The 11,801-nt window shown below is 34.8% G+C and overlaps 2 protein-coding genes across 8 annotated transcripts in view; both read left to right on the plus strand.

Annotated features, from left to right (window-relative positions):
* LOC107625817 (putative pentatricopeptide repeat-containing protein At5g43820) lies at positions 7-7,529 on the plus strand. 7 transcript variants are annotated; one of them, XR_002358726.1, is made up of 6 exons: positions 7-496; positions 2,657-2,765; positions 3,204-3,260; positions 3,816-5,707; positions 6,092-6,142; positions 7,179-7,529. XR_002358726.1 is itself a non-coding variant. In XM_021117823.1 (4 exons), exon 4 carries the CDS (start codon positions 3,895-3,897, stop codon positions 5,563-5,565), a length of 1,671 nt encoding a protein of 556 aa, XP_020973482.1. In that variant the 5' UTR covers positions 7-496; positions 2,657-2,765; positions 3,204-3,260; positions 3,816-3,894; the 3' UTR covers positions 5,566-6,041. The 7 variants fall into 7 exon arrangements, 6 of the variants coding, with proteins under 6 accessions (XP_020973482.1, XP_020973495.1, XP_020973488.1 ...); XM_021117823.1 differs by lacking the exons at positions 6,092-6,142; positions 7,179-7,529 and having other exon boundaries at positions 3,816-6,041; XM_021117826.1 differs by lacking the exons at positions 7-496; positions 6,092-6,142; positions 7,179-7,529 and adding an exon at positions 1,897-2,226 and having other exon boundaries at positions 3,816-6,041.
* LOC107646903 (CASP-like protein ARALYDRAFT_485429) overlaps positions 8,179-11,801 on the plus strand; it is an 18,904-nt gene continuing 15,281 nt past the window's right edge. Inside the window, exons 1-2 of the mRNA XM_016351048.2 lie at positions 8,179-8,187; positions 8,910-9,001. Coding sequence (XP_016206534.1) covers positions 8,179-8,187; positions 8,910-9,001 — 101 coding nt within the window. The remainder of the gene's footprint in view (positions 8,188-8,909; positions 9,002-11,801) is intronic.

Consider the following 11,801-nt stretch of genomic DNA (forward strand, 5'->3'; position numbering starts at 1 on the left):
TCAGCAAAGAGCAAACTGCCCAAGCCTCCACCAAAGAAATCAAACCCTAGCCACCACCAATAGTTGTCGCCGTCTGTCGGAGTGAGAGATTGCTGCCGCCGTCCGTCGCACTCAAGAACTTCCGTCTTCGTGCTCTTGGGCCTCTCGCCGGATCCTCCGCGTCGTGTGCTCGCATCTCGCCTCTCTCCTCTTGCTCGTCTGCTCGCGCCTTCCTCCGCCAGTGAGTGCTCGAACTGTGCGTGTTTCTGCTCCCCCACCGCTGCTCTTCTGCCGGCATCCGTCGCGCTCAACACCACCGTCTTCGTCTGGGCGTCGAGCCCGAGTCTCCAACCCCTTTCCTCATTCACCAAGCGCAACTTCTTCCTCGAATTCGCCGGCCGCCGTCTTCTCTTCCTTTGCTCAGCCACGCTTTTGCCGCCGTTCGTCGTTGTGCTCATCGCCTGGTCTCCGTCTCGATCGCGCTTCTGCCCTTCTGCTCAGACTGCTTAGAACGAAGGTAATAATGACTTCATTTTTTTTCATTCTTTGTTCTTCGTTCTTTGCTCAAAAATCATCCAATGATTATTGAAAATTTGAATGTTGTGTGGTTTTAATTTTTTATTGAGTGATTATTTCTTATTGATTAGCCCTGGTTCTGCTGTTTTTCTGTTCTGCTATTCTCGGTCAGTAGGTGGATTTCTTTGTTTTTCTATTTTTCTGTTTTTGTCTGGTAAATCAGAGAAGGATATTGCATGTTGGGTTTCTTTTTGTTCACTGCTTGGAATTTTGTTGCTGAGAATTGTTCATGTCTGATGTGTCTTTTGATAATATGTAAGTCTGTTTCAGGTGGTTAATTATTATATGTTTTCTTTCTGTTAATTTTTAGTCCCCTCCTCCTCAACCCTCCCGACCAGAAACCCCTTCACCTTTCAAATTTGTTATTTTTGTCCCTGCCTGTAGAAAGCTATTGTAGAAGAGATTCAGCTTGATTCCTTTGTAGGATTTGATGGGTTCCTTTACCAAAAAGTTTTAACAGATTGTATTAGTAACTAATACCATTATTTAATGAAGTGATATATTCTTGATCACTACTAAACTGGTCCAGCAAGGGGGATTCTTCTCATATCTTGAAGGTGATTTTTCCATTATCATTATGGGGATTTTTGTGGCGTATGATTCCCTTATTTGCAAGAAAATGTTACTGTCATATTCCCTTTCAATGCTGTTGCCAAGTCCTGAATGCTCAACATTAGTGGTTGCTGGGAGGAATGGGAATAAGAGTAGCTATTCAGAAGACTGGCTTGCAATAATGATTTGCTTAACTGTGTGAGTTTTCTGTGTTAGTCTAGCTACATTGAGAAGCATTATGTTGTACTATAAATTTTTGGATTGAAGTTTTCTCCAATAGGATTTACTTGAGTGCATTACATGATGCTACACATCCTGATGTCAATTTTAGCAGTATTTGATGGCTGTAAGTAGTCTAGGATTGTAAAGCACCACTTTGATATTAACTTTTATCTTAATCACTCCTGTTCAGGCTTCTATGTGTAGCAGAATATGATTATCTTATTTATTTATCTTTTGAATACATGGTGTGATTTTGAACTTTTCAAGTTTAATTTGGAATTAAGAGAGCATTGTGTATTCCAGGATTTGTGTTAAGGCAATGTAGTGGGGAACAGTGGAGCTTTTTCTTAAATTTCGATTAGTAACAAACTGAATGACAAATTGATAATCATAAGGGTAAATACTTTTTCAGGTATCAATAGGCCTTGTGGAATAATAGAAAATTATTTTTTTCCTATTTTTATTTTTAGTGTTTATTTATAATTTATTTATTATTTTATTATAAATTTTTCCGGTTGAACCACGGTTAAACCGGTTGGACCAGTAAACCAGTGAACCAATAGCTAAAGCGGTTCGATGACTGGTCCGGTTTTCAGAACCTTGATTTTATCTGATTAGTTCTGGTTTTGCCTCTTTAAGATATGAAAATAAAGTGAGTGATTAAAATGATTAAATTCAAAGCTGGCTCTCAACTCTTTGTGCTTTGTTCTGCCCAACTAGAATCTTAATTTGCCTGACTTTCAATAAACCTTGTTATTATGAATGAACTAATTAACATTCTGGAGCTTTAATTTGTTTCTGTTTTGCTTGTCATTTGAATGTAACAAATGGAAAGACGAAGGCTTATCATATGAAGAAAATTGTCAAGTCTTATAGGTGTGGCTTGGTTTTCACCTGGTATAGCTGTGGCACAAACACAATGAGATTTATTGATGATCTTTTTTATCTTATGGTTTTCTTTTTCTGTTCTGTTGATATATTTTTCTGTTTGTGATTCTTTCTGTAATTCTATTTCTGTTGATCATATTTATTATATGGTTTTCAATTTCTATAAATTGATTTTGTAATTCTGTTTTAGTGATTCATTCTGGAATTATGGATGATTACTTAAGGGATCTTGTCGATCCAAGCACTATGGTGGAGATTTCCTGATCTTACTGACATAATTGAGGAACCCTTCCAGCCTGTTGCATCTGACTTTTATAATTGACGCAGAAGTTAAAAAATAAGAAAATAATATAAAAAATTCTACAATAAGTTACTACATATTTGTTCTCGTTAGTTAAGCTCTTGTTAATCCTAATTTTGTGGCTGTTGTTCCTTTCAGATTGTTGGTATTGAAAATAAAAAATGGATATAGGATTATGTCTTTCTTGGAGCTATCTTCATGTGGTAGAGGAAGCAAAGATACTCTAGTTACTACAGAGAGCATAAAGGTTGTAATTTACTTGCTTAAGAGAAACTGGAAAGCGTATATGCCTAACGCTATGAAGCCTAAAGTTAAAATTTAACTTACCAAGCATAACTATTTGAAAAATTAAAGAATTAGAGGATGTGTTCTGTGATGAGAAACCAGGGTATTTTGAATATGCAAAGGAAATAACAGTGAGTGCTCAATTTAAGAATACTAGTTTCTATGAAACCTTCAATTGTATATTGAAGCAGATGAGGCTTCAGGCTTGCTCAAGTTTGCGTGGTATTCTTTTTATAAATTTTGGCAGCAAATTCTGCATAGATTTTGTTCTCTTAGTTAATGTCGCTACTTTTACTCTCTCCCGTCCTTTTCTTGTCCTTTTTCAGTCTTTCCTCTTCATGCTATCTTGTGCTTTTGTTAGTATAGTAGAATCTAAGTTTCGCCATTATTATGTCTGTAGGAAGTGCAAGTGGATCCTCTATAATGCTAGAACTTCAAATTAAGCACTTTGCAAAAGGTATAAGCTTTGCTAATTACAGTCCCATATACAATCTACACAACCTATGCATTACTGTTGATTTTGTGATAAAATGGTTAGTTTTGGAGTTGATTTGATATGGATTCCCATTTTATGTATGTGGAATTTAGCCTTCATAATTAAAGCTATTCTTAAAGCTGTAACTTTTTAGCCACTGTCAAGGGGAATCCAAATCAGAAATATCATCAGAATCTTGTTTATCTTAATCATCACAGTCATTCTTGAGTTACTGTACATTGTGATAGACCTTCAACTGCTTTCTATGATAATGTAGTATTCCAGTATATGGCATAGAAAATTAAACTCGTTGCATAATTAATGTCCGTGCACATCATTGCCTGTTGTGACTTATTGCTTTACTTACAAATTGGATGATTGTGTTATTGTACATTGTGTGTCGCAACTTATTAAGAAAGAAAAAAATGTTAGGTCTAGGGGTAAATTTATGTACTCATTACTCAAGGTGTTAGGAACAAAAGATTTTCTTTACCAGTTTCTTTTTTTTACTAAAATGGTAAATCTTGTACCTTGCAGGGGTTCAAAATACAAAGCTAAATAAACCTACTCCTCTCAGGTATATGCTAAAGGCAACATTTAGTGGAGCTGATCATATATGGCATTTCGATTTCTACCGCTTCTAGTGCAGTGTGCCAAATTGAGACACCCTTTTCCCTCCAAGCTCAGTTCCATTTCCACATCCCTCCACCATCTTTCAGATTCTTTCTTCTCAGAAGAACTGTTCCCTGATCGACAAAAAACCATTTCCAATCTCGACGAACACCTCGTTCTTGAGCAAATATCGGAGCTCTTACCCATAGCCAAATGTGCATCACAGAACACTATCTTGAAAGACCATGAATCCAAATCGGCAAGGGAACCTGTCGATGGGTTTTTGTCACCAGAGGAGAAATTGCGTGGTGTTTTTCTTCAGAAGCTGAATGGTAAGGCTGCAATTGAACAAGCTTTATCCAATGTTGGTGTTGATGTGAATATTGATGTTCTCGGTAGGGTAGTGAACTCTGGGAACTTGGGTGGTGAAGCCATGGTTGCATTTTTTAACTGGGCAATTAAACAGCCAATGTTACCTAAGGACATTGGCAGTTACCGTGTGATTGTTAAGGCACTAGGAAGAAGGAAGTTTTTCAAGTTCATGATGGAGGTATTAGATGACATGAAGGTTAATGGCTTAGAAGCTGATTTGTTACTGTTATTTATTGTTATTGATAGTTTTGTCAGGGCTGGTCATGTGTCTAAAGCAATTCAAGTGTTTAGCAACTTGGATGATCTCGGGTTGAGACGCAATGCAGATGCCTTGAATGTACTCTTGTCATGCCTTTGCCAACGGTCTCATATGAGTGCTGCAAGTTCTGTGTTTAATTCAATGAAAGGGAAAGTATCTTTTGATGTTACTACGTACAATGTTGTTGCTGGTGGTTGGTCTAAGTTGGGTAGTGTGAATGAGATTGAGAGGATTATGAAGGAAATGGAAGTAGATGGATTTCATCCTGATTGTAGGACTTTCAGTTTATTTATTGAGGGTTTAGGCAGAGCTGGCCGCATTGATGAGGCTGTTGAGGTTTTCAATAAAATGCAGGAGAAAAATTGTCCAGCTGATACTGAGACTTATAATGCAATGATTTTTAATTTTGTGTCGGTTAGAGATTTTGATGAGTCTATGAAGTATTATAAAGCATTGTTGAGTAATAATTGTGAACCTAATCTTGATACGTACACAAGAATTATTATTGGCTTTTTGAGAGCTCGGAAGGTTGCTGATGCACTCCAGATGTTTGACGAAATGCTAAGGCAAGGAGTTGTACCTTCTACTGGGATGGTAACCTCCTTCATCAAGCATTTATGCAACTATGGTCCACCATATGCTGCAATAGTTATTTACAAGAAAGTGAGAAAATTAGGATGTATGATATCAATGAATGCTTATAAGATATTGCTTATGCGTCTAATGAAGTTTGCGAAATGTGGAATGTTACTAAATATCTGGCAGGAGATGCAAGAATGTGGGTATAATTCAGATATTGAAGTTTATGAGTGCATCATCACTGGACTTTGCAACATAGGACAGCTTGAAAATGCGGTTCTTGTCATGGAGGAGTCTTTGCAGAAAGGGTTCTGTCCAAGTAGGCTTGTATATAGTAAATTAAGTAACAGGTTGCTTGCTTCAAATAAAACAGAGATCGCATACAAGTTGTTTCTGAAGATAAAGCATGCTCGTTCCCTTAAAAGTGCAAGGAGCTTTTGGCGTTCTAATGGTTGGCACTTCTGAACAGGCATGCCAATCAACATCTCCTGCAGTAGAGCCTCTTGTTTGATTTTAACACTAGTAAATAACTGTAGCCAAGAAAAATATTGCTATACCAGTACACACCAAGAAATAGATCACATCTCAAAATATTACTAGTTTGCAGGTATTGTAATTATTTATTGTCGTGCTATTTGTGGTGTAGACAGTATTGCCAGAGTTTTATTTAGCTAGATGGTGTAGACAAGTTGATGTTGTTCCCACTAAGGATTTATAAGTCATGAAGTAGTAGTCAATTTAAAATACTTGTATACAAAGTAGCAAATATTATTAGGATAATGTTTCCCGAGTCACATTATGAGTTTTATCTATGGTATACGAAGAGTTTTGCTTTTTGGAGTGGAAAGCAACTTTAATCTATATGATACAGTGACAAAACTGTTATTCTAGCCGAATCCTTGACTAAATAAAGTTTTGAGATGTTATTTGCTTCCCAAGGTATTTTACCTGTGTTTTTGTTTGTTTGACTATGTATATGTGTTGTTGCAAGATGACTTCCCTCGGTGGTACTAACTGGTGACTGGCTAAAAATATGGTTAAGGTAATCTTCAATGGGAGAACATGTTTGAACTTTAAACAACTAGGTTTCCTTTTAAGTTGCCAATTTTTCTCATTCTTGTGGTGTATTCGGGTGATTATTTGAACTACTGATTTTAAAGTTTACAAAAGTTTATTGTTTGAATATCACTATGTCTTCCAGTAAAGGTATTGTATTATCATTTTGCAATACACACGATAATTTAGTCGTAATATCATTTCTTCGTTTCCAATTGGCTTGTGTAATTTTCTAGTAAGTTGTGCTAAAGATGTGCACTTTAGATCTAAGGATAAAGCTATTTGTACCACCAAATTTCTCACCCATGTTTTTGTACCTTACTTGAGAAGGTGTAGGTGGCATGGGTTGAAGTGCATGCACATTTCTTCATATGCTTATGCATAGATTTAGTTCATAATCCGTCTGGATTGATTGAATGGTTTTCTGATGTGGCAAGATTTTCAGTCGACTTTATTTTATCTGTAGTCATAGTTAGATGGACTAATTGAAAATTTTAAATCACAGCAAGGTGATTAAATTGTTATAATTTTGAAGTCAACTAATTATAATTCTTTTTATTTTGCTATATTTCACATTACATTTAAGCAACCAACCATTGCTTATCAGTTATCACTACATGATTCAAGAACTGTGCAAGTAACAGTGATAACACCTTAGTTTACTTTTATGTTCTCAGACTAGAAATATAATATAATACATCACATATAATTCACCATTCTCATGCATTTGACACATTGAATCTCTAAATTGTGTAGATTACCTTTCACTTTCAAATACTGGAATAATGTTAGTTTTTCCCAGAACTTGATTGGACTGAAAGGTTAATGTATTCATCAATTTTGGGTACTCCATATTTTGAGAATCTCCACTAAATGGTACTGTTTATTGGGTATACTTGTATGTTAAACTTTGAAGATAACTAGCAAATTATAATTTGCAAGTACAATGTTATTTATAGTGTATTCAGCTTTATTGTTAGATGTTCGATTCTCGCCTTGAGCATAGAAGTCTGATAACTCAGGGCTAGCTGTCTCAAGCCCATTGATTTGCTTACAAGTCATCAGAGAGGGATTAATCAGCATGTTCGATGGTAGATACCAGGGCCTCAAGAGACGAGCAAGCTCTTACAAACGGAATTATATGCAGATTGATGTGAAGTTTGTAGGCAATTAGCTCGACATTTACAAAGTAAGCAGCAGTACTATTAAACCGCTATTGTTCAAGTGCATTTTTGTGTGTTCAAGATGTCTCTGCTTTAATTGATATCACCACCTATATATGTTGTAAATATTATTAACAGATTAATCTGTTATGACTTTTCAATTGTATACCTCTGAGTTGTCACAAATAGGAATCAAGTGAAATTTTTGAAGTGTGATGCTGTGAGCAATGTTACATGGCCAGTGCAATTTATTGTTCTTGTTTAGTTGTTAGCCGTTAATATTTAAAAGTGTAGGCTAAATGCATTAAGTTGGGTTGTTGGACACTTTGGACTAAAGGAATTGGATTGCTGGCTGAAAATACTGATCAATATTTTTCTTCATCTATTACTTTCTTAGTATGTGTACATTTGCCAATGAGCCTTAGCTTACATGGCATATCTCCCCCTCCCCATTTCAAAGGCGGGTTCAAATCCTAGGGATTGCAATTGAGGAGAAAATATGGTAAATGTGTGAGGAGAAATAATTGATTTTAAGAATAATAGATAGATAATAGATCAAATTTATTGTCAAATAAAATACTGGTTCAGATTATCCGGCGGGTGCAATAAGTGTGGCTGTGTGGGGAAACCAATGATATATGAATTATCAATTCTTGATATTACAGAAATGCTATTTTCAGAATTTAGTTAGTCAAATTCCTTAAACGTTAAGCAACTCTTAAGTCTTATGCACATCCTACATATGTTTTCACGGGCCCTGTGGGGGAGCAAAATTTATTTTCGTCCGTGTGATTGTGTGATTGGGCCATGTGAAGGAGGAGGATGCTGAACTTGTAATCGGTGGTGATGTAACAAATCAATGGTGGAGGTACCTGCAATAGTAATGCATAGGTTGTGTAGATCTTGTATGAGATTGTACTTGGTCATGCCAGTACAATATTATTACAATAGATTCACGTAGCACACAAGTCACTCTAATTTGCGAGTTTGAGTGGATTTCTATATGGCTGGCATACTCTTCTCTTGTCTCTTTAGTAAGTATCAACTCGACTACAACTGCTTCATTCTCAACCTAGTTGTTGCTAGCTCTGAACTCGAACTTGCTATGTGGAGAGTTGTTCAAGGGAGTTGGTCAAATACGTTGTTTAAATACAATTTTTGTTAATACTTGTAATTATGGATTGAATATGAAGTACCACGCTTAACTTTTGTTAATATTAGTCGTACATTTTCTCAATAAGTAAGAGTTAAGAGTTAAGACCCACATATGTACTCGAAATCACTCTGCACATTCTTAGTTGCAAGGCAATATGTGAGGCCCACAACACCTCTTACCTAAACGGTTTCATTTTCATCACAAAATTACTCTTATCTCTTCTGCGTTGTGTCTAAGTCAATTGCAAACTGCCAACAAAACAAAAGCAAATAATACTACAAAAACAAAATTCAATTTATCATGTGACTAATATGCTGTTCCATTATCTTCACATTCATGTTCATATTCTTACTCACGGTCCCTGACTATTTTCCTTTTCTACATTTCCCTCAATATTCCCTTTTATTCATTCTTTTTTAAATTTAATAATTAAGAGAGAGAGAGAGTTGGGGCAAACCGTCTTTTCCTCTGCTTCCCTTCTCTTCATGTGCTTGGACGTTGATTTCTATGCCTACACTGTTTTCTGGTACCCTCTTAACCTTCATTGTTTATTTTCTTTATTTTTTTTCCCCATATGATTTTATGTTCGTTCATTGATCTTCCTCGTCCCCCATTTCCCTTTACGATTCTGGGTTTTCGCTTTCTTTATTTGTTAAATCTCGTCCCTATTTCATGAGTTTTTCTAGAACAATTTACAACTGATTAGTGCTTCCTTGACTTTGAGAGTTGCATGCTTTTGATTTTCATGAATTCAGTCCCGTATGATTTTTATGTTACGCTGTTAGACATTTTTCCTGTCAACTTAATTGAATACACAATTGAAGTATAAAATCAAGTGTAGTATAAAGATAATTTTTTAAACATTCTTTAATTGATGGAAAGAGACAGAATAAGTTTCAATACTTTTATAGATTAATAGTATAATTATTAATTGAAAATTTCAAACATTATGAAAAACATTTCAAAGTGACCGACACTAATAGTTACTCTGCTAAAATATTGTATGTTTTTATTATTATTAGCATAAAGTTCTTTTTTCAAAAATTTATTAAACTTTTAAAATATCTTTAATATTTAAATTAAATAGAAATATCCAAAAATATTATTCTTTCAAAATCACGTTTAACAAAAAATTTCCTAACACAGATCACTACTACATTGGCACTGATATATAATTTTAATCAAAATTAATTTGCAAAAAAAAAAAACCTTCATACTAACATTTGTTTATAAAAGTTAATCCAAACACACAAAATCACTTATCAAATCCAATTCAAAATGAAAATCAATAAAAATATACTAATTTAGATTAGATAATACTATGGTGAAGAGTATTTTTGAGTGAATAGTAAAAATAATTCTTTTTATTATGAGTAACAAGAAAAAAAAATTACACATGTTCTTTATTAATACAGTGAGAATCTTCACTCTTCACTCAATTCTTTTTCACTAAAAGAAAATTCCCATTTTGATTCCAAAAGGAATCAAACCCAATCTAAGGTGCATAATATGAGTATAACTAAAATTAATTACTTGATTAGTCCTTAATAATTAATTCTGTCAGACACTTAGATCATTTGTTCCGTCAACTTTAATGGAGGTCAAAATAGTCATTGACAATTCTAACAGAGGACAAAATGGTTCCTAACAACTCTAACAAATGATAAAATGATCCTTGGCTCCCTCTGTTCGTAAATGACACTGTTCTCTCCCAATTTTCATAATATCTCGTATAACCTTAACATTCATACTTTCCTTCTTCACCTTCATAGTCTTCTTCTCCATCTTCTCCTTTCTCCTCTTCAGCTCCAAAATCAAGTCATGGTGTAACTGCCACGCATGTCACACCTACCTCAACATGTCATGAACCACACACTTTTCAAATATCTGTGACTAGTTACCCACCTCCTCCTCACTTCGCCCACCAAAAGTATACACCTCCACATCCTCGATAACATCACTTTCAACCCCGACAACGTCCACCACATCCTCAAGATCAAGTTCTACAACTACCCTAAGGGCACGTCTTTTTCCATTATCTGCCAAGCAATATGGATTGTTGGACACTAGGACATCACGAGAAGATTCTCCTTCAACATCATATGTAAATTCTCATTTGGAATGGACCTCAAGTGCTTCATTCCTTCTCTTTTTGGGTCCAAGCTGGTAGACAGTTTCAACCTTGCATCCAAGCTATTAGTATAGCAAGCAATGTCACCGTCACCGCTCATATGGAAACTGAAGCGATTACTGAACATTAATTCAGAGAAGAAAATGAAGGAAGCGATTGGAGTGGTGGACAATGTGGCCATAGAAATAATAGGGCAGAGGAGGAGGGAGATGACGATGACAACGACGGGTCTTAACAAATCGAACTTGTTGTATAGATTTATGGGATCCATCGAAGACGATAATTACTTGAGAGATATAGTCATTAGTTTCCTGAGTATGAATTGGTTGAAAACAAGTTGATGATTTTCTTCTTTTGAACATTGAAGTTGCAAAATATACACATGTAACTTGAAGTTGCAATGTTAGAATGTTAGGGTTATGTAAGATATGATGAAATTTGGGAGAGAATAGTGTTGTTTCTGCACAGAGGTTGTCAAGGACCATTTTGTCCTCTATTAGAGTTATCAAGGACCATTTTATCCTTCGTTAGAGTTGACAGAACAAGGGACCTAAGTGACTGACGAAATTAATTGTTAGGGACCAATCAAGTAATTAATTTTAGTTGGGGATTAAAGTGTTTGGTTTAAAATTCTTTGAGGACCAAAATGGGTATATACTCATATTATTATTAGTTAAATTACTATTTTAGTTCCTAATGTTTGGAGCAGATCTTAATTTAGATTCCAACGTTTCAAACATATTATTTATGTCCTAAAAAATTTTAAAGAGATTTAATGTTATCTTATAGGTAAATTTGACACAAAATAGTTAATGGAGTGAGTTATGTGAACGTTAATAACGTAATTGTTAAGTTATATCTTCTTTCTGTATTAGAGAAATACAACCAAAATTTTCTTATAATACCGCTTCTTCTCAATCTCCTTGTAAAAAAGAATTCTAAATTCTAATAATTAATCATCAACACTCTAGAATCAAATGAAAAATTTTTACATTACTGAATATTAATGGGTTGATTTTACTTATGTTCTGAAATAAAATGTTATTGGCTCTTTAAGTTAATTGTTCATATTAAATTTGACATTAGGACAACATTAAATCAGTTTAAAATTTTTTGAGACTGAAATAAGACGTTTAAAACGTTAGGGACTAAATTAAAATTTGATCCAAACGTTGAAGACAAAATTAATACTTTA

This window comes from Arachis ipaensis, chromosome B01 (genome assembly GCF_000816755.2).
Source record: "Arachis ipaensis cultivar K30076 chromosome B01, Araip1.1, whole genome shotgun sequence".
Taxonomy (NCBI): domain Eukaryota; kingdom Viridiplantae; phylum Streptophyta; class Magnoliopsida; order Fabales; family Fabaceae; genus Arachis; species Arachis ipaensis.

Excerpts from the sequence above, each read along its gene's own strand:
- LOC107625817 (XM_021117823.1), top strand. The coding sequence starts at position 3,895 with ATGGCATTTCGATTTCTACCGCTTCTAGTGCAGTGTGCCAAATTGAGA.